This window comes from Saccopteryx bilineata, chromosome 1, assembly GCF_036850765.1.
Source record: "Saccopteryx bilineata isolate mSacBil1 chromosome 1, mSacBil1_pri_phased_curated, whole genome shotgun sequence".
In the NCBI taxonomy this organism is placed as follows: Eukaryota; Metazoa; Chordata; class Mammalia; order Chiroptera; family Emballonuridae; genus Saccopteryx; species Saccopteryx bilineata.
The window spans coordinates 85,103,531-85,126,093 of NC_089490.1; the positions used below are offsets into that span (position 1 = coordinate 85,103,531).

Consider the following 22,563-nt stretch of genomic DNA (forward strand, 5'->3'; position numbering starts at 1 on the left):
CACCTCTGTTAGGACCTGAGAGATATCACTTGGTCCCTTAATCTCAGTGTCCCTTTGGAATAGGCGGGAGTTGGGCAAGTGCAGAATTGGGTATGTGCACATATGTTTGAGATGGCCTGTGAGTGAGCACTTGGCTCATGTACATCTTTCTGGGGACACATTCTAGTTTTCATCACATTCTCAAAGGAGTGATAACACCAAAAAATTAAGATCAGCCCATCACCGAAGCCATGATTCTCTGACCTGCCTCTCCTGCTCCTGATGGCAGGGGATAGGGCTTCCAAATTCCAAGTCCTGGGTGTGGACCCCAGTTCTGTTGCTTGCCAGGATGTGACCTTGGGCCTGGTCTTCATGGCAATGCTCAGCCTGTCAAAGGCTGCTATGGGCGTGAATGAGGTCCTGCAAGCAAGGGTGAAGCCTGGTAATAGGATGTGCTCGATAAGTAATGGACACTGACGTGCCTGGCTCGTGGTCAGCCCTCTGCAATTTTTTTGCCAGCCAGATGGATGGATAGAGGAAGGGGGGGAAGAGGGAGGGATGGATGGTTGGAGAAAGAGGGGAGGGAGGGAGGGAGGGAGGGAGGGAGGGAGGGAGGAAGGGAGGGAGAGAGGGGGAAAGATGGATGGCTTAAAGGAAGAAACGGAGCTGTGCCCTTCACATCCTCCCAGCCACTCTGCCTCCCTACCTCCCCACCCCCCATCCCCCACCCCCGGGCAGGCCAGACACCTGCCAGGCCCAGAACAAACCATCCCTTCAGCCTCACCCTACCTGCCCACATGATCACTATTTCACATGTGGAGAAGAGGGGGCCTGAGAGATGAAATGACTTGCCCAGGGTCCCAGAGGCAGCTCTCGGTGGAGCCAGCTCATTGAGGCAGGGGCACTTAAGAAGCAAAAGAGGTGGTCCTTGCCTTGATAAGAATCAGGCAGCATACACAGGAAGGGGCTTAGCTAAAGTGAGTGTGAGAATGAGGACCTCAGGAGAGGTGGAAGTCTGGGTGTCCTTTTGGGGGAGGGGTGTAAGGGGGTCCCTGGGTTGAGGAGACTAGGGATTGGGGACCCGGGGGTTAGTGATATGGGGTGTCACTAACCCCTCTGCTTCCCTGTTCCTCCTCCTAGACGTAGGCTACCGAGAACCCCAAAGGGCTTCCCAGAAGGTCCTGTACTTTTGCATCATTGGCCTCCTGAGTGTCCTGGGCATCCTGGGCACAGCTCTGCTGCTTTGGAAGAAGGTAGGGATGCGCACGCACACCCTCCGTGCTGCCCTTCACTCCCCACTGCTGCTCAAGAGTGCTCCTGAGGGCCAGCGGTCGACCTGCCTTGAGGCAAGTCCTGGTGGACCCTGGTGAGGGGTCCTGTAATAGGTGTTCCCCGTGGCCCCTGCCTCACCCTTCCTGTGGCTGGGCTGGAGCTACCAACTTATCACCACAAGTTACAAGAAACCACAGCTCTTCAGCCTTTTCTGTTCATGATCTAGCCCCTTCTCCCCTGCCCCGATGTCCTGCCGCCACCAGCCCTGAGTTTCATCAATTGCTCACCTGGAAGGTGGGTCTTTCTGCTTCCAGACTTGCCTCCCCTCTCTCTATGCCCCACACCCTTGCTTAGGCATTCATTGCTGCCCCCACCACCAGAAAGTAAGCCCTAGAGGACAGGAATTTGGTGTCCCCAGTGCCTGGGGAACCCTGACACATAATAAGTGCCCATGGAATGAATAACTGAGTGAGTGGGCGCCAAGACCTGAGTGATGAGCTGGAGGTGGTCAGTTCCAAGGTGGGCAGGATGACAGCACCACTACCATCTTACAGAGGAGGAAACTGAGGTGCTACAGCTTTCCTGAGCTGCTGATGGCCACACTGATTGATGTATTCATTTGAAAATCACAATTGGAGGCCCTGGCCGGTTGGCTCAGTGGTAGAGCGTCGGCCTGGCGTGCAGGAGTCCTGAGTTCAATTCCCGGCCAGGGCACACAGGAGAAGCGCCCATCTGCTTCTCCACCCCCCCTTCCTCTCTGTCTCTCTTCCTCTCCCGCAGCCAAGGCTCCATTGGAGCAAAGATGGCCCGGGCGCTGGGGATGGCTCCTTGGCCTCTGCCTCAGGCGCTAGAATGGCTCTGGTTGCAACAGAGCAATGCCCCAGATGGTCAGAGCATTGCCCCCTGGTGGGCATGCCGGGTGGATCCCGGTTGGGCGTATGGGGGAGTCTGTCTGACTGCCTCCCTGTTTCCAACTTCAGAAAAAAAAGAAAAAGAAAAAAAAAAAAGAAAATTACAATTGGAAGGGAATGTTTTTTTTGTTTGTTTGTTTGTTTGTTTTTCTTTTTCATTTTTCTGAAGCTGGAAACAGGGAGAGACAGTCAGACAGACTCCCGCATGCGCCCGACCGGGATCCACCCGGCACGCCCACCAGGGGCGATGCTCTGCCCACCAGGGGGCGGTGCTCTGCCCATCCTGGGCGTCGCCATGTTGCGACCAGAGCCACTCTAGCGCCTGAGGCAGAGGCCACAGAGCCATCCCCAGCGCCCGGGCCATCTTTGCTCCAATGGAGCCTTGGCTGCGGGAGGGGAAGAGAGAAACAGAGAGGAAAGCGTGGCGGAGGGGTGGAGAAGCAAATGGGCGCTTCTCCTGTGTGCCCTGGCCGGGAATCGAACCCGGGTCCTCCGCACGCTAGGCCGACTGGAAGGGAATGTTGATGGCCAGGGACAGGGTGCCCGATGGGGCATGGCTGGCTCCAAGGAGCGGAGCATCCCCATGCCTTTAACAAAATGCACCCACCCGATTCTTCAAGGGAAGCTCCCTCTGTGCTCTCTGGAACCCTGGCCACAGCCCAGCCTCCTCATTTCCTCCTGGAAGGTCTGCCCCTCCTTGAGCTCTTTTGCCTCCTCCCCTCACCTACACCTGTGGCAGTGGGTGGAGCCTTATAGAACACAAATTGGACCAAATCTGACCACTTCCCTGGCCTGGCAGCTCCCACTGCCCTCTGAGTATTGGCACTGTGGCATCCTGCCTTTTGTGGCCATGCTCTCACCAGCCTCCCAACCTTTATTTCCGTTCGACCACTTTCTATCTGTCACTTCATCCTCTGTTCTCCCCACCATGCTGTCTCATGCTGTCCCATGCTGTCTGTACGCTGTTCCTGAAGCCTGGGGGATGTTCTCAGACTCTTCTCCCACCTTCAGGAGACAGGCACCAGCCTTGAGAAATCTGACCCAGTCCCCTGGTGGACGTGGGGCCCCTTCCCATGACCCCACAGCAGCACATGCCTCCTGGACAGTCCCACCAGTCTCAGTAGGAGTGCCATGAGGCTCCTCCTGGGTCTTTGTCACCACGGGGTCCAGGGTAGCCCCTACCCATGAGCCACACCTGCCAGCTTTAGCAATGTCCAGATGAGAGGCGCTAGCCCCCCAGCTGTCTTGAGCTGAACTAAGGCCTCTGACTGTGACAGACCCCTCAGAGGAGGGGTACTAGATTGGAAACAGGCCATCTGGACTCCATCAAGGGCAGTCAGTGACTAGGTACACAGGCCTCAGTTTCCCCCTCTTTTAAATGGAAATTCCATGCCCACTTCATCAGGCTATTATGAGAATTAAATGAAAATAAGAACAAGTCCCACAGTCCTTTGCAAACTGTGAAGTGTGACACGGATGCCAGTATCTATCTCTCTGTCTATGTATGAGACCTACACATTCAAACAAAAGAGAGATGTGGGAACTCCAGGTACTGTCAGATGAAGCAGACAGATCTGGGTTCCAATGTTACCTCTGCCACTTCCCGGCTTTGCAGCCTCAGGCAAGTTCACCTGGCCTCTCTGAGCCTTTCCATCCTCACCTGTGGAAGGAACAGAGATAATAGGAGCACTTGTCTTGCAGGTTTATTGAGGGGCGAATGAGACAAGGCAGGTAATGTGTTTAGAGCCCCGCGTGGCCTGGAGAGGCTCCATCTTCCCGAGCAGTCACACCGTGACGGGGAGTGGCGCTGGCTTCTGCCTGAGCGTGAAGTAGCTCTCAAGAGCTAATCCCTAGTAAATGGGCTGGGGTTTGGCAGGCAGCCAGGATTTTTCATTAGCTTCTGCCTGGAGATGAGGCTGTTGTTGCACTGTTGGGCGTGCGGTGCCTGCGAAGCTGGGGGGTGCGACTGGCAGCCTCCCTCAGCCACCTCCTTGGGAGGGGCTGGCAGTGCCTGCCTCCCACAGTCTCTCTGAACCCTGTGCCTTTCCCCCACCCGGCCACCCCCACCTCCAGGGCCACCGTGAGTGCTGCCTGTGATTTCTGAAACCACAGTTACCTCCTGGCCCCTCCTGCTTGAAGCTCTCTGATGGTTTCCACTGTCCACACTATTCACACACCCCTGCACAGCCATCCTGACCCACCCCGGGCAGGTTCACCTCTCTATGGTCCCCCGACCATCTTGAAGTTCCTTAAGACCTTCAGGCCTCGGCACATACTGTTCCCTCTGCCTTTCCTCCCTCTGTTGCCAAATTTCCCAGCCTTCAGGTCTTAAACATCCCTTCCTGCTGGGTGAGGCATTTGTTCCATCCCCGTATGCCAGAGGCTCTGTCCCCCTGGGTCAGTCCATGAACCATGCTTTGGCAAAGCTGCTTGTCCCTAGTCCCACCAGGTCGTAAGCTCCAGGAGGGCAGGGATGATGTCCATCTCTTCATGCTACCTGCCTAACAAGGGGTGCCTGACAAGTGTGTGCTGGCTGGCTGAAGACCACCTAAGTGCCACCTGAGTGACAAACACACCCTCATAACTTCCCTGAATCCTTGCAACAGTGTTGCAAAGGGGGGTTGCTGATGAAGAAAGTGAGGCCCAGAGAGGGGAAGTGGCTTGCAGGAGGCCATGGAGCCAGGGAGGGCAGAGCAGACCATACGCCCAGTCCACCTGGTGTTGCTCAGCACTGCCCACAACAGTGTGCTGCATAGCTGGGGACCCTGCCACACTGGCACTGTGCTCTGCAGCTCCTGCCTCGCCTGAGCCAGGCCCCATGTCAGTGGGCAGTGCCTTGTGGGGTCTTTATCATTTCTGCTACCTCCAGGCAGATGAGTGGTTAGAGATAGGTGCTGGAAGCATTTGGCATGATTCTCTGGAGAGGGTGTAGGAGGGTGGGAGGTGCTGAGTGATCAGTTTCTGTGTGGCCTCATGACAACCTGCTATCTTTTCCTGCTTTGTCTGTGCACAGAGGGAAACAGGGAAGTCACTAATCCCCAGCCCTGACAGCCCTGACTTGCTTCCTCGCAGAAACAGATGAAGGTTTCATGGAAGCACCCGGCCCGGAAGGGCCCGGCCCCGAGGAATGCCAGCCCCGAGCAGCCTCCTGCAGAATCCGTCTACACGGTGAGTCCTGGGGCTGGCTCCCCTGCCTCTCTCAGGCCTGGCGCGGAGTCTGGTTCCCTGGCTTGGTCACACACCAGCTGTGGTCGGGACTTCTCTGAGCCTTGAGTTCCTCATCTGTAAACCGGGGATGAGAAGTCCCATCTGGTGAGCTTTCTATGAAGGTGAAATAAGATTACATGTGTGGCCCTGATCCTTGGCAGGGATGTAGATCTGAGGTGCCCCAGGTCCCCTCCTTAGCCTACTTCTCCACTTCTGGAACAAGAGGTAGCGCGGCACGAGCTGTTGAGGAATAAAGAAAGTTCCTTCATCCAAACAGATGATGCTGTTGACCAGCTCACCAACTCCTTCCTGTTTTTATTGCACAAACAAAAACACAGCAACGCCCTGGCCGGTTGGCTCAGCGGTAGAGCGTCGGCCTGGCGTGCGGGGGACCCGGGTTCGATTCCTGGCCAGGGCACATAGGAGAAGCGCCCATTTGCTTCTCCACCCCCGCCCCCTCCTTCCTCTCTGTCTCTCTCTTCCCCTCCCGCAGCCAAGGCTCCATTGGAGCAAAGATGGCCCGGGCGCTGGGGATGGCTCCTTGGCCTCTGCCCCAGGCGCTAGAGTGGCTCTGGTTGCGGCAGAGCGACGCCCAGAGGGGCAGAGCATCGCCCCCTGGTGGGCAGAGCGTCGCCCCTGGTGGGCGTGCCGGGTGGATCCCGGTCGGGCGCATGCGGGAGTCTGTCTGACTGTCTCTCCCCGTTTCCAGCTTCAGAAAAATACAAAATGAAAAACAAAAACAAACAAACAAAAAAAACACATAGCAACAAGAATCACAAAAAGAGGAAAAGGTCAGGCACCATCCCAAGCCCTTCACACATCACATCAATGACTTTCTATTCTTCACACGTACCCCTCCTCACCACACACATTGTTTTATAGCCTTATGATCAAGAGGAGACCCGGGTGGGGATGGGGATGCTTTTCTGTGTGCCCTAGCCTGTTCCATCACTGCGACGGTCTTCATAATTATCTGGGGGAGAGGCTCAGCCACGTGCCCAGCTGGGTGTGCCCACCCAACCCAGCCCGCCCACTAGTCCGCACACAGCCACTCTGCCCAGCAGCTGGGAAGGCGACAAACATTCTTGTTTAGTTACCTCTATTTTAGTTCTGCAAGTAACATATGCTCATTGTAGAGAGGGTGATGAATGAATACCACCCAGTGTCAGCTGGGATCTCCAGGCTGTGAAATCTAGATCCGCAGCAGGTTGGGATCTTCACTCCACACCTGGGAGATACAGAGCCCTGCGGGGTCCTGCAGCTTCCACAGGGGCGTGTTCTGGGCTGCCTCTGGCACTAGGGTTCTGCCTGAATGCGCTGTCACCTGAGGCACCAGGTGCACCCTGGGACCCGACTTCTGAAGGGCCCCGCGAAACCCCAACTTCACACTTTTTTCCTAATGACACCAGGATGGTTTCATATGTGCAGTTTTAACATTCATGGTACATAATATCTTTTATTTATTTAAAAATATGTTTAACATGTCTTTTTATTTTCCCTGTCTCTCTTTTTTTTTTTTAAGGGGCCCAATATTTTCTTTCATTCCTAGGGCCTCAACTGACCTTAATCCGCCTCTGGCTGTCACTGCTCCTGTCCCCACTACCCTGACTCACACAGGAAATGTGGGTCCTTCCTCTGTGTCCACAAAACCGCACACAGAGGGCATTTAGAATATGGCCCTGTTTACTAAGAATGGGGGGCAGATGGGGATGAGGCAAAGAGATTGCCCCTATGGGGATCACTGGCAGCTCTAAATAGAACAGAACAAAGTCAGCTCACCCAGATTCTTCAGACTCTCTGCCCAGGGAATTTCCACCAGCCTCGGCTTTCCACGTGGCCCCAGACTTACCATATTCTCTCTTCCCTCCCAGCAGCTCATCATGGTGTTTTCCCATGAGGACTTACAGTGTCAGCTGTTAAATAAAACATTTCTCTCTTGTTCTCTCTCTCTCTCTCTGTCTCTCTCTCTTTACACACACACACACACACACACACACACACGCATGTTAGATTTGTCTCATATATTTATATATCAAAAAGAAGAAAATAACTATCATTCTAATTCTATCTTCTTCCAGGATAAATACTAGTAATATTAACTTCTATACCTTCTAATCCTTTTTTTAAAAATAAACACATACAAAGAGACCCATAATACAGTCACACACAGTTTTTTTTTTATTGGAGTAATACAGCTATTTTTTCATGTTACACTATCTCATGAACACCGTTCTACACAAATAAATATTCTTTCTACAAGATTATTTTTGATCAGAGAGACTCATTTTGCATGGAATACCTTTTTCACCTGTGTTGAGACTCCTCAGAGGCTCAGGCAGACATCTGGAATGTGGGATAGAGGCCCACTACCCCTCAGGGTTGCAGGGTGGCTTGCAGACCAGAAAGATGTAAAGGGAGGCCACTGACTTTGCTAGCCTATGAGACCAGTCCCTGCCAGCTGGTCTGTGCACGGAGGGAAACAGGGAAGTCACTAATTGGACCTGGGCAGATAAGAATGACTTTAACCACAGAGATGATAATGTTAGGAGCCACTTATTTTTTCTTATTTTTGTTTTAAAATGAGAGGAGGGAAGATAGAGAGACAGACTCTCATATGCACCTCGATGAGGATCCACCTGGCAATCCCCATTTGGGGTCAATGCTCAAATCAACCGAGCTATCCTCAGTGCCTGAGGATGATGCTCAGACAACAGAGCTATCATCAGCTCCTGGGGCTGATAAGCCACTGGCTGCAAGAGGGGAAGAGAGAGAGAGAGAAGGGGGAGAGGGAGAGAAGGGGGAGAGGGAGGGAAAGAGAAGCAGATGATCGCTTTTCATGTATGCTCTGACCAGGGATCAAACCCGAATATCTGCATGACACTCTATACACTGAGCCAACTGGTCAGGGTCAGGGAGCCATTTGTTGAATATCTACTGTGGTGGGACTTTGACCCATTATTTCATTAATCCTTATAGTGGGGTTTTAGGATACAATGTTATCTTCAATTTTCATTTTATTTTCTAATTGTCTATTGCTGGTATATAGAAATATGATTAATTTTTTTAATATTGACTTTGTATGTAGAGTGACCTTGGTGAATTCACTCAATTCTAATGGTTCCTCTGTAAATTCTTGACCCAGCCATGTCATCTATGAAAAGGGAAGTTTCACTTCTTCCTTTCGAATCCTCAGACCTTTTATTTCTTGTTTTCTTGCTTGATTGCACTGCTTAAGACACCTGTCTGACAGTGAATGGGAATAGTGACAGCAGGCTTCCTTGTCTTGTTCCCAGCCTCTAGGGAAGGATTTTTATATAATTTCTCCTTCTACTCTTTATAGATGGATACTTTGATTATTGATTTGCCATCTTTCTTCTCTTCTAATTTATGCAGTTAAGGCTATGAACTTCCCTACATGTGTGGCTTTAGCTGTATTCCACAGGGTTTTTTTGTTTTTGTTTTTTTTTCTGAAGTTGGAAACGGGGAAGCAGTCAGATAGATTCCTGCATGCGCCCGACCGGGATCCACCCGGCATGCCCACCAGGGGGCGATGCTCTGCCCCCTCTGGGGCATTGCTCTGTTGCAACCAGAGCCATCCTAGCACCTGAGGCAGAGGCCATAGAGCCATCCCCAGCGCCTAGGCCAATTTTGCTCCAGTGGAGCCCTGGCTGCGGGAGAGGAAGAGAGAGACAGAGAGGAAAGAGAAGGGGAGGGGTGGAGAAGCAGATGGGCACTTCTTCTGTGTGCCCTGGCGGGGAATTGAACTCAGGACTACTGCACGCCAGGCCGACACTCTACCACTGAGCCAACCGGCCAGGGCCATACAGGTTTGTTTTTTTTTTTTTTTTTTTTTTTGTATTTTTCTGAAGTTGGAAACGGGGAGGCAGTCAAACAGACTCCCGCATGCACCCGACTGGGATCCACCCAGCATGCCCACCAGGGGGCGATGCTCTGCACATCTGGGGCGTCGCTCTGTTGCATCCAGAGCCATTCTAGTGCCTGAGGCAGAGGCCACAGAGCCATCTTCAGCACCTGGGCCAACTTTGCTCCAATGGAGCCTTGGCTGCAGGAGAGGAAGAGAGACAGAGAGGAAAGAGAGGGGGAGGGTTGGAGAAGCAGATGGGCGCTTCTCCTGTGTGCCCTGGCCGGGAATCGAACCTGGGACTCTTGCACGCCAAACGGCCAGGGCCCCATACAGGTTTTGATATGTTGTATTTTTATTATCTTTCAGCTTAAATTTTTTGTTGAGATTTCCTCCTGTCCCTGTGGGTTATTTATAAGTGGTTTGCTTAATTTTCAAATGTTTATTTTCTAGTTATTCTGTTTTTTTATTTTTCCTAATTCCATTGTGATCAGAGAGTATATTCTATATGATTTTAATCCTTTGAAGTCTTTTGAGACTTGCTTTATGGATCAGCTTATGTCCAGTGTGGCATGAAAAGAAAGAGCATTGGCCATGGCTACGTGACTGTTCAGTGAGTGTCAGTTAGGTAAGGTTGATGTTGTTAAAATATTCCTTATCTTTATTGTTTTGGTCTAACAGATGTTAAGAGAAGTGAGTTAAAATCTGCCCGTATAATTATATATTTGTATTTTTCTCCTTTTAATTATGTCAGTTTTTGCTTTTTATTCATGAGGGAAAATACTCAGGATATATTAAGGCATGGGGGGGGTGTCAAAGCTCCAGGACTTTGATTTTTTTAAAATTTACCTATTAAAGAGTATGGATTTGGGGCCTGGCCAGCTGGCTCAGTGGTAGAGCATTGGCCCAGTATGTGGATGTCCTGGGTTTGATTCCTGGTCAGGGCACACAGGAGAAGTGATCATCTGCTTCTCTACTACTACCCCTCCCTCTTCCCTTTCTCTCTTCCCCTCCTTCTATCATGGCTTGATTGGTTTAAGCACATTGACCCAGGACACTGAGGATGGCTCCATGGCCTCGCCTCAGACTCTAAAATAGATTGGTTGCGAGCATGGCCCTAGATAGGCAGAGCATCTGCCCCAGATGGGGATTGCCAGGTAGATCCCAGTTGGGGCACATGCATTTAGTCTGTCTTTCTCTCTCCCCTCCTCTCACTTGGAAAAGAAGAAGACAAAAAAGGAGCATGGATTTGGACTGGGTCAGACACACTGGGGCTCAAAACCTAGTTGTCTTGCTCACGAGTTCTGCTACTTAAACTTTCTGAATTATGGTTCCATAGTCTATAAAATAGGGCTAATGATATAATATCAAATTCATAGCTTGTAGATACGCTATGATTTCTCCCATCTTAAATCCCTTATCTTGAGCCCACATTCCTTTTAAGCAACCCCTACTCTTTTTCCAAGACTCCTTAGAACTGTCAGAACTTTCTGGCTTCAGTTTTTATCTCTCCTTTCCAACCTACTCTACCAGGCTTCCTGCCCACTTCTTCACCAAGATCTTTCTTCTCAAGGTCACCATCATTAAATCCAACAGCCAGTTCCTGGTCCTCACCTTCCCTGATGAATCTGAAGCACCTGACACCACTGAGTTCTCCTTCCTTCTTGACACACTTTCTTCACTTGCTTCTGGAACATTCCACTCCCTCCTGATGCTCCCCATAACTCACTGCCACACCTCCTCAGCCTCCTTCACGGGTTCCTCCTTAGGGACCAATGGAACCCTGACCTCTAAACATTAGGGTCCAGTCCTGGGGCCCTTTCTCTTTGATCTCCACTCCTTTCCCCGGGTGATCTCCTTCAGCTTCAAGGTGTTGAGACCAGCCACATTCTGGCAGCCCCCAAATTTATGTCTCCAGCCCAGACATCTCTGATCACCAGAGTCAACTCTATTTGGACATTTTGTCAGCTTCTCTCTTAGACCAAGCCAATTCTTTACCCATGGAAGTGCCTCTCCCCACCATCCTCCTCCTTGTAGTGAATGATTGCTCCATCCTTCCTGTTGCTCAGGCTAAACATTTTGAAGTTGTGCCTTCTATCACTGCTCATGTCTGATCTGTCAGCACATTTTGTTTTAAAGCACATCTGGAATCTGACCCATCTCAGCCCTCCAGTGCTAACGCTGGTGGAGCCATCACCATTTCTTGCCTGGAGTATAGCCTATTATTATCCTGGCCCCACAGTCTGTTCTCCACCCAGCAGCAGTGGCATGACCCTGTCCAACTGTAGACAGATCATGTTTGCTCTTCTCTGAGCCTCTGGTGAGCCTGGGTCTTCTGAGAAGCAGACACCCAGCCGGGATTAGATGTACTGTAATTCCATTAGGGAAACCACCCCTGAGAGAAAATGGGGAGGATCAGGAGAGCCCTCAGACTGATTCAGGTCTGGTCCTGAGTGAGAGAAAGGGGGGAAGGCGATGAAGAGGAAGCACCAACCACCACACAGTCTCAGGATGGTTCAACAAGGTCATTGGGAGCTCCAGGTCACAGGAGTCCTGTGTCTCCCAGGACAGGAGGCTGTGATGCCAACCTGCCATGCCACCACTGGCCGGGAGCAGCCCATGGGGCATGTGGCCCCCATGCACACGTAATGGTGGGTTTTAGAACCCAGCATCTGGGACCTGTGGTTAATGCTGATCCCTGGAGTTAGAGGCTCTGACTCTGACTGCCACAGTCCTTCAAAGGTTCCTGTCTCACTTAGACTCCCATCACAGCCCTGACAGTGGCCTCCAAGGGCTCTGTTCACACGTCCTCCCACTGTCTCTCCCCGCCACTCACTTGCTCGAGTCACACTGGCCTCCTTGCTGCTCCTTAAATGTGCCAGGCATGCCACCACCTCAGTGCCTTGGTGTTGGCTGTGCTCGCTGCTCCAGATTGTCCTTTCTGTCACTGTCCACAGGGCTATTCCCTCCTTCCCCAACTCTCTGCTCAAGTACCTTTGCAGTGAGGCCTTTCCTGACTTCCCTTTTAAATTTGCAACTACCCCCCACCTCCCATCCTCCCTCCCCACCCCCCCACCCCGCTATGGCCCGACCTCTCTATCTTCCTAGCCCTTTCACTTTCATGATTGAGGTCTGTCTCACCCCCCTCCCCCCACGGCATAAGCCGAGTGCCCAGCCCACAGTAGTGCTTAGCGATCTGCCATATGGATGAGTGGGGGACTGTTCTTACCTTGAAGGTACCTAGGGGTCCATGGGGTTCAGGGCTAGGCACAGAGCAGGCACACCATGGGACATCAGCATTGTGGCATCACTCTCCCTCAGAAGCAGTTGGACAGCCTCCTCAGCTCTGCATCGCCTCTGCCTGGCCTGGTGCCCTCCCTTTTGTCCCAGTTCAACCCCCACCCCATTCCTCACTGCAGCAGCGGTACCTGCCCAACACACCGATGATGCACTTCCTACTCAGAAACCTCCAGCAGCTCCCTACTGCCAGCCCCTCAGCCTGGCATGAGAGGGCAGCATGGAGGCCTATGCCAACCCTGCCTCCCCAGACTCCTGTCACTACAGTGGGCTGTTTACTGCAGACATGCTAGGACCTTGACCTAGAACAGAGGTGCTCCTTCTCCACTGAGTCCTGCTTCTTTCTGAGCAGCCCCCAGATCTTACCCCTCTGCCCCCAGAGGGCACCATGCAAAACTCTACACACACGTGCCCATGAGAGTGCAGCTCTGGTGTCTTTGGTCACAGGGGGTGGGTATTACAGGGGGACCGATGTCCAGGACCATCAGATTAGGTCCTAGCCCAGGGCAGCTGATTTCAGCTCTGGCCTTAGCCTGCCTGGAAGAAGGCTTTGGCATTGACTTTATACCTCTGCCATGGCCAATGACCATTTGGGTCAGCACCATTGCCCACTGGGCAGCAGGAGGCAAGGGACATGGAGGGCTGAGTCCCAGACAAACAGCCCCAGCCTAGCACAGCCCCAAGACAGCACAGCCCGAGACAGAACAGAGCACAGTACAGCTCTGCATAGTGTGTCCCAGCACTGCCCCAGCACAACCCAGTCCAGCCCCAACCCAGCCCAGCCCAGCCCAGACCCAGGCCGGCTCAGTCCCGGCTCAGCCCAGCCCAGTGCAGCCTGTTCAGAGGCCCCAGCGCCTTTTCCAACAGGCACACCCTGAGGGAGGCAGCCCTCATCACCACCTGAGAAGGCCAGGCGGGTCTGCTCCGGAGCCTCAGAGGTTGTCCTGTCGACAAGGCTGACCTGCATTTCCCAGCCTGGTGATTCAGGTCACAGCCTGAAATGCAAATGCAGCCAGCAGGTCAGGACCTGTCAGAGGCTTCACTGCGCAGCTGCTAATTGACAGCACCTCTGTAGCCCTCCCTGCCCTCAGCCCCTGCAGCAGCTCCTGCCAACAGCATGACCACCTGCCAGTGTGGGGCAGGGGCCTGAGGGGTCCTGGAGTGGGGTGTTCTTCTCTGGCTCAGAAAGCCCCTGGTCACATGCAAGCACGAGGAACTGGGGCAAGAGGCCTGAGTTCCAATCTTGGCTCCACCACTGAAAGGTCATGTGACCTGAGACATCTCTGGGCCTCTCTGGGCTAATGTGTGGTGAGTGGCCCACGTGAGCTGGATATGAGGGAGAAGGGAGCCAGCCGTGGGATGCCAGATCTGCTCCCCTGCTGAGATGACAGCAAGGAGGCCCTTTTCCACCATTCTCTCTGTGACCAGAAATGCCCAGCTTGGAGGAGATGTTAGGTCTGTGGCGATCCAGGCCAGTGTGGTGAGAGGGTAGGGGTACGAGGCTGCCGAGGAACAGAACACCATCTTCAGTGCTAGGCTTTTGGGTGGAGGCCGGTGCTTTGGACAAGCATGATGACCACATGGGTCAGAGCAGGCCTTGGAAGTTGCCATGCACTAAAACGGGGCTCCTCCTTGGGGTGGCCCTGTACCCTCACCCTACCCAGAGGCAGGTTGGAAGCCCCTTTCCTAAAACTCACTCTCTTTCTGAGTCAGAGGTCCCTTGAACTGGCCCCCAGAGACACTTGGCTATCACTGTGAGTGATGCCCTTGAAGTGAGGATCTCCCAAAAGCCAAATGGTTTATTACACAGGTTTTCATGCCCTGCTACCTCTCAGTGCCTCCCTCCTTCCCTCTGCATCTCCTCCCTCTCTTGCCTCAGAGCACCACCTGTCTCTCTAGTCTGCCTCAGCAACCCCTGCTTGCCTGTTGCCAGGGAAACTGCCTCCTTGGCAACCAGCCGGCATCCCTATAACATGTACATGTGGGAAGGAAAGGTTCCTGCCTCTTGCTTAGGCTGCTGGTCGCTCTGCTCTGAGTCCAAAACAATATTTCTGATGGTCCCAAACAGAGTCCAGGCTGTGACCACAGAAATGGGAGGGAGATGTCAAGCCTCCTTTAATAATCTTTCAACAGATGCTAATTCAACAGTTAATAAGCACCTGCTATTTTCCAGAGCCTGTGCTGTGCCTATCATGCATGATATCCTGTTTAATCATGCATTGAGCCTGCAAGAAAGGTGTGATTATTCTCATTTTACAGATGAGGAAACTGAGGCACAGATAAGTTCAGGGGTTGCATGGGCAACCCATGGATGGCAGGTATCAAAACTCAGAGTTAAACCTAGTCTTATCTGATTTCAAAGCCCTGATTCTTTCTACCATCCTGAGGTTCCTGGTCAGGCTGTTCACAGCTGGGCCAAGCATGAGTGTGGCCCCAAACACACATCTAGGTGAGTGAGGAGCCCCTCATTGTAGCTTATGTAGTGCTGTTGTCCAAGTATGCCAAGCACAGCCGTAGGTTCAGAAACTCAGAGACAAATCAGGTATAGCTTGATGGGGGAGAATTGTAACTGCAATGGATGCCCCAGTCATCTGTGAGCACCTGCTGGGATGGGGGTCAAGGGAGATCTAAAGGGCATGCATGGGTGGTTGGGACCCTTACAAGGCAGGGTTTGGGGCCACGGGAGTAATGCTGGGTGTCAGGAAGACATCCTATTGGAGCTCTGGCCACGAGTGTCATGGTTGGGGTGTGGGCTGCAGCCTTGAGGTGGTGTGAGGGAGGTTGCAGGGGGCACAGAGAAGAGTCACCTTGTTCAAATGGGAAAGGGGCCAGGTAACTCCAAAAGGAGAATGGCAGGCATACAAGTGCGGCAGTGTGACAGGCATGGCATGGCCGGGTAAGGTGGGCGTCACTGCACAAGCTATGACCCACAGGGTTCTGCCCATGTTCTGAGCTCCCGAGGCTGCTGGGGCCAGGCCCTGCCCCTCTGTTCGCCTCCCTCTGACCCTCACACTGTCTCCTGCAGGCCCTGCAGCGCCGAGAGACTGAGGTCTACGCCTGCATGCAGAACGAGGCCAGCAGCCCCCCCTCCAGCAGGAGCCTTCTCTCCCAGGTATGCAGGGCGCAGGCCAGCCAGCCTGGCTCCCCCTTAATTCCATGGGACCCTCTCCTCATCCATGAAATGCAGGTAAATAAGACCACAGGAATAAGCTCCTGCTATTGAATCAGAGCCCTCTCGGAAGGCAGCTGGCCTAGCGGTGAGAGCCCTGGTAGGTTGGAACCCTCTCTCCACTCTTTACTAGCTGAGCAGCTCCAGCCAAAGGGCTGCCCTCTGTGCCCGAGTCTCCTGTCTGTGAACTGAGGAGCACTCACCTCATGGATTTATTATGAGGCCTGGTTGTTGTAATGGGACCCGGAAAGTACTCGTGCAATGTGAACTGTCATAGCTACCATTGGGCACAGTGTAGTGTCTACACTGGCCAATCAGTCAGAGGGTGTTGGGCTCCTAGCTGCCTCCAGTATGATGTTGGCTAAAGTTGGAGACTGGAGTCTGAGCTGGTGCTGGCCTGGGCTGGCCTGGTCAGGGCTCCCTTATTGTCAGGCTGAGGGCCAAGATATGTATTTCGCTTAATCATGTTTCTCTTTTTTTATGTTTTAATATTTTCTTTTATTTTTTTAAATTTTTCTGAAGTGAGAAGTGAGGAGGCAAAGAGACAGACTCATGCATGCACCTGACCGGGATCCACCTGGCAAGCCCACTAGGGGGTGATGCTCTGCCCATCTGGGGCATTGTACCGTTGCAACCAAAGCCATTTTAGCACCTTAGATGGAGGCCATGGAGCCATCCTCAGCACCTGGGCCAACTTTGCTCCAATGGAGCCTTGGCTGCAGGAGGGGAAGAGAGAGATAGAGAGAAAGGAGAGGAGGAAGGGTGGAGAAGCAGGTGGGTGCTTCTCCTGTGTGCTCTGGCTGGAATCAAACCCGGGACTTCCACACGCCGGTCCAATGCTATCATGATTCTCTTTTCAACCTCAGTTTGCCCATTTATAAAGTGGATAAGTGACACTTTGCTGCAAAACCAACCAAATGCCCATGAATTCCATGAGTTCCAAGATAGGTAATGCCTACAACAGAGATTTGGACCCCGTAAAGCACAAGGGGCTGTTAAGCAGATACAGGAGCCCATGGGTGGTGAGTAGGCTCATGGGCACCTGGAAGAGCCATTGGGAAGTGAGGGGGTCTGGTGCTTGGTCTCCCCTGGCCCAGGGGGCCCAGGCTGGCACTGTATTCTCAAAGCCTTTTCTATACTTAGTGCTGAACTGGGCACTGACTGGGATCCCAAAAGATATCTGGGCCATCCCAGGCAGTGCCCACCATTTGCCAGGTATTGGGGTGCTGGCCAGTATAGTACAACATGTCCTTGCCCTCCAAGAGCCTCAGGGCTTCAGGAACAGGGTCACTGACCTGACAAACACACAGAGACATTTGTGACCTCATCTGAGAGGTGAGCTCTGGAGAGAGAAAGACCAGGGCTGGGAGGGGTTCTTGGGGATGCTGAGCAAGCCCTACAGAGTGAGTAGGTTGTTTGGGGGGAGCAGGTGGATTTGAAGAAACAGCTCAGATAGAGGGAAGAGCATGTAGGGAGGCCCTGCAGCAGGAAAGGGGAGGCCTATAGGGCAGGAGAGCAGAGAGCAAAGAGCAGGGCTGGGGTGGCGTGGTAAGAGAAAAGACCACCAGGTGGGCTGGGCACAAGGACAGTCTTTCCTGTCACAACTATGCAGGAAGCCATCAGTTTCTTTGCTTTTGACTAAAACTAAATAAATGTAAGTTTGTTCTTTCCTTACCTATTGTTTTTAATTTCTTTTCTTTTTTTTTCCCCCCAGGAAAACCCACATAGATTCGAGAATGACAATGAATGTAACCTGGTCTATGAAAATCTCTAGGATAAGGTCCACCTGCCCGTAGGTCTTGCCCTGGATCAAGAGGTCTGGAGCAGCCCCTCCCTCCAAAGGACTTGATCTGGACCAGGAGTGAGGCCCCAGAAGTACCCCCTCATCTCACCCCCACATCCCAGGCTGTTCCGGCCTCAGCGGCCCCACCCCAATTCTGCACCCAGGCACACCCACCAACTGTTTCCCATCTCCAGGTCCTTATCCAAGTTGTTCCTCTGCCAGGCCAGACCTTCCTCAGTCTTAAGGGCTCTTGTGGACCTCACCCATTCCCAGAGCCCTCCTCGCCCTCCTGAGACCCATGGGCTGTCCTAGCACCAGCCTGTACCATTGCCTACAAGCCAACTGAGAGCTTCTTGGGAGGGACTGGGCAAGGGGCCCTTGTCAGTGCTGTGCACTCAAAGTGGACAAATAAAGGAGCACCTATGCAAATGCCCCCTTCCTTGCCCCTTGCCCAATCAGGCCAAAGGCACAGGCAGCCACACAAGGTGAAGCCAGGGGCTGGTGTGGGAAGTGTGGGAGATGGGTAAGAAAAAACCATGCAGAGTTGGGCTGGCCTCAGGGACAGACCTGGAGGCCGAGAAGGTGGCTGAGCGACCAGGGGGCCTAGCAGTGAGGGTCCAGGCTGGTAAGGAAGGAGATCCAACACGGTCTGAGTGGGGGAGGGGGAGGTGCTGAAAAAACTGGAGCCGAACAACCTAAAGCTCTCTGCTTTCCAATGGGACCCCAAGGTTGTCTTCCATCTGCCTGGCCCTTTGTGTGCACTATGCCACCTGCTTTGTCACCTCCTGCTCCCCAAGCCTTCTGCACCCTTGGGCCTCAGCTGCTCCTCCTTCTACCCTAAGGCCTAGTTCCCCAAAGCCCCCTATGTCTGGCTCATCCTGGCTCCACTTACCTCCTGTCTTTACCTGAGCTATGCTGAGCCCCGGCCGCCTAGAGATCGAGGACAGACAGCCCCTTCCCTCCTGGCCCAGGGCCAGTCCCAGCTGCCTCAAGGCCAGCTCTCTCCATCTTGGTCTAGTTACATGGTTTGGTGCTTGGGGCCTCCCCTGGCTGTGTAGAGGAGTCCCTTCATGTTGCAGAAACTCAGGTCCCGTGTGGACGGTGGCCCCTCAGTGCCTGGCCCTGTGCCATCTCTGCTACTCTGAGTGTTGACATTGTTCCTCATTACACCCCCGCAGCAGCCCCTCCTGTGAGTGGAAACCCATTTCACAAGCAGTCAGGAGCTAAGGGTCCAGATCATCCCTGGGTTTTCCATTGTTTGTTCATTTGTAAAATGGGCAGCACAGGCCCATCACCTTCGGGATAGAAAAGCTGGGGGTGGATGGTAGACATAGGCTGACCTCTGGAAGAAGACCTGCCCCTCTGGTCTGGTGACAGTGAGCCTCTCTGGGCCCACAGGACAGTCCATAGCCTCTCAGATTGGTTCTGGGCCTGGCCTGCAAGCACACAGCAAGGAGGGCTCTGAGCTGGATTATAAGGTTGAGCGGAGAGGCCTTTGCTCCCCAGGAGGCTGGAGTTTTATGAAGGCCATGCCTGTTTAGGGAGGGGATGGTACCTTGAGCAGAACTGTCCAGGTTCCTGACTTTAAAATCCTGAGGCAGCAGCTGCGGTGGGGGTGAGGGAAGACCACTGCTCAGGGTGCAGTGAGCCTCCCCAAGAAACCCAAAGCCAGCAAGACCAAGAGGAGGCCATTTCGCTGGGTCTGGATCTCTTGTCCTCAGCTCCTGGACCATGGACCCTCTGGCTGGGAATCAGCCTTTTCCAGTTGGCCCAGGGGTAAAGATGGGAGCCTGGCAGGAGTATCCTTATGCTCTGGTCCAGGACCCAGCATGGCTACCCTGCCCCCCCCACTCTCTTCTTTATGTGGGTCCTGTTTCTCCCTGTGCTCAGTCCTCACCTTACTTGGAACAAAATCCCAGCTCCTCACCATGGCTTATGAGGCCCTCAGGGACCAACAAGTCACCTTCTTGTGGATGCAGACATTCTCAGCGTGGTGGCCAAGCTTGGTTCAGGGCAAGGCTGTGTAGTCAGGAGGTTTTGATGTGAACAAGAAGGTGGGGGGGGGGGTCAGGGTGGAAGGGCAGAACCCTTGCAGGGGCTTTGACATGAAAGGGTGGGGAAAGAGTGTCCTGGTACTTCAGGTATTGAGCAAAGAGGACTGAGAGCCCATGGAGATGGGCTGGTGCAGAGGCAAGGGGTGGCAGATGACCCCAAGGGGTGCAGGTGGCAGTGAGGGAGGAGGAAGGGACAGAGAGTCCCTTATAGCAGGCTGGCGGGCTTGTGTGTGTCTCTGAATGGGTGGAGGAAAAGGGAGAGAAAAACCACTCTTGGGGGGCCTTTTGGGGCTAGGTGGCCACTGGCCTCCCAGGTTTCACCTCTCAGCAGCCATGTCCACTTGAGCCTGAGTTTCAGTGACAATCAAGACTGCTCAGTGTTGCTCAGAGGGGACAGATGGGGAATTCCCTGCTCTGCAAAGGCTCAGGGGGTATGCCTGGTGTGTGTCTCCTTCTCTACTAATCCTTCGGGAAAAGCAGGCTATAGAGGCAGTGTGGAATGGTGTGCTAAATGAGGTGCAGGCCTCCTGAGGGACAGAGACCCAGGCTCTGTGGCTGTCCCCACAAGGAGAATGGGATGTGGGGCAAGGCAGAAAGGGAGAGGGGTGTGTGTGTGTGTGTGTGTGTGTGTGTGTGTGTAGCCTCAGGAGGGGCTGGAGGCCAGTGGCTGGGAGTGTGCCCGAGAGAAGAGGGTCTAGTGGGGAACAAGTGAGACCCAGGACAACAGGAGCCTTAGCCCCTAAGGGTAGATGGCAGCAGCCATCCCAAGGATGCTCCCTACAACTGCTAGGAGAAGCCCCAGGCAGCCCAGAGGGCCAGGCCTCAGGCACTGCTCCCACCTGTTGGGACCCTGCCCCAAGGGTCTCAGAGGATGCTCTCTGCCTGGCCTACTCTTGCTCTGACCCGCACTCCCCACCATCTCTCCTCCTAGGCCAGGCCCTGCCACCCTCTTCAGAGCCATGGGGCATCTGAAACATGTCAAGTACTTCTTCCAACCTCGTTCTCTGCTGGCTTCTGAAGGCAGTGGCTCAGAAATGGCCCGTTCTCCCCCCTTTCATGGGTTTCAGCCTCCAGCCCTCCCTCTGCTCCTGCTCCTCTCAGCTCTTGCTGGAGAAAACCGTCCCTGGAAACCAAACTGCAAAGTGGGTGTGGGGAGTGGTGGCCCCTCCTCGACAACAATTTCCAGAGGATTCTGCAAAGCAGAGTTTCCATGGGAACGTGTGCTGGTTGCACAGGGAACCCCACCTTCTCAGCCGACATCACAGGACCTTGGCAAGGGTGGGGGCCGACCTGCCAGGCACAGCCGCTGCCTCTTGGCCACCAGCCCTCACTAACCTGAAATCAAGTTATAAGCAAATTTGCCTTTTTTTTTTTTTAAGGGCCACGCTCTGTTCTAAGGATGCCCCTGAGGTTTCCAGGATGGATTTTGTGCAGTGCAATAGTTTTCTTGGTAGACCGCTCAACCCGGAGGGGTGGGCCATGGTCTTGGCCTAGCCAGGCTGACTGAGTGGTGTCTTTCTGTCCCTCCTGGATGCCAGGGGATCTCACTTGTCCCCTGGAGGAACTTTCCCATTCCTGAATGCAGACTCCAAGAATCAGGAACATTGGCATGAGGCACCACGACATCTTCCTTTCTAGGCTCCTCTGACCTGCTTATGAGCCTGGACTGAGCACAGCTCAGGCCCTAGTTTCTGCACTTGGTGTTAGCATGTATTTTTTTTTTTTTTGTAATTTTCTGAAGCTGGAAATGGGGAGAGTCAGTCAGACAGACTCCCGCATGCGCCCGACCAGGATCCACCCGGCACGCCCACCAGGGGCGAAGCTCTGCCCACCAGGGGGCGTCGCTCTGCCGCAACCAGAGCCACTATAGCGCCTGGGGCAGAGGCCAAGGAGCCATCCCCAGTGCCTGGGCCATCCTGGCTCCAATGGAGCCTTGGCTGCGGGAGGGGAAGAGAGAGACAGAGAGGAAGGAGGGGGGGTGGAGAAGCAAATGGGCGCATCTCCTATGTGCCCTGGCTGGGAATCGAACCCGGGTCCCCCACACGCCAGGCCGACGCTCTACCGCTGAGCCAACCGGCCAGGGCCAGCACGTATTTTTTAATGTGTATATTTACAGGTGAGGTGGGTGCACATTGCAGTAAAACGTACTACAGCAAAGCAAAATTCCTTTTGGTGCTTTTGCTACCTGGAATCCTCTAGCCCAAGCCCTTCCCCAGAGGTGACCACTGAGTCATTTTTGGTGCATTTTCTTCCTGGCTGTCTTTAATTACATCTTCATACATACCTGCATATAGACAGACATACAAGATATATAGTCCTTGTGTGGGGGTTCTGAAGAGCTGAAACGGCACCCTTCTGTAGGTGTTATTTGCATTTTCTTTGTTCAAGCAGCCCCACGTGGTGGGGTCTGCCCGTGACAGCATGTCGGAGCTGCCAGCCTCTGCTCACGGTGAAGGATTCTGCAGGGCCCATGGACCCTAATTTAATCAGGCCCCTGTAATGGCCCTTTCTGTTGTTCACAATTTCCCAACACCACCAGAGAGACAGCAGGAAACATCCTTGGACATACCTGCAAACCTGTCAGGGTGTGGACAAGTACTGTTTTCAGAGTCTCTGACAAATTGTCTCATGTGAAGGTGGCACTGGTTCCTAATCCTCAGGCTATTTATCTGCAATATCTCATTTAGTCCTGAAAACACCCTGGGAAGCAGGAACTATGATCGGAGAAGCTGACCAGCTCAAGGTCATTTGGCTCAGAAAGGGCATTGTTGGGCTGGCTCCACCTGTGCGTGGAACCTCTATGGGTCAGGGGAGGGGGATGGGAACTGGGAGTGGGGCAGGGTCTCCAGGGCTGGGGAAGCCCAGGAAAGAACAAATTTCCTTGAGAGACAGCCTGTCAGCCTTCTGTTGCTCAGACCCAGTTTCTCAGAACTATGGGAGTTGGGGGTATCCTCCTGCTCTCTCCCATAGTGGTCTACCTCCTTGGGCTAATGGAAACAAGTCAGTAGAGGTGGTGAGGCCAGACCTGC

General features: G+C 53.4%; 1 protein-coding gene across 1 annotated transcript in view; it reads left to right on the forward strand.

The window, feature by feature from the left end:
• Window positions 1–17,899, forward strand: part of NFAM1 (NFAT activating protein with ITAM motif 1) — a 35,083-nt gene extending 17,184 nt beyond the window's left edge. The window contains exons 3-6 of the mRNA XM_066253069.1: window positions 1,120–1,232; window positions 5,235–5,330; window positions 15,554–15,640; window positions 17,412–17,899. Coding sequence (XP_066109166.1) covers window positions 1,120–1,232; window positions 5,235–5,330; window positions 15,554–15,640; window positions 17,412–17,471 — 356 coding nt within the window. The 3' untranslated portion in view covers window positions 17,472–17,899. The remainder of the gene's footprint in view (window positions 1–1,119; window positions 1,233–5,234; window positions 5,331–15,553; window positions 15,641–17,411) is intronic.
• The last annotated feature ends 4,664 nt before the right edge of the window (window positions 17,900–22,563 follow it).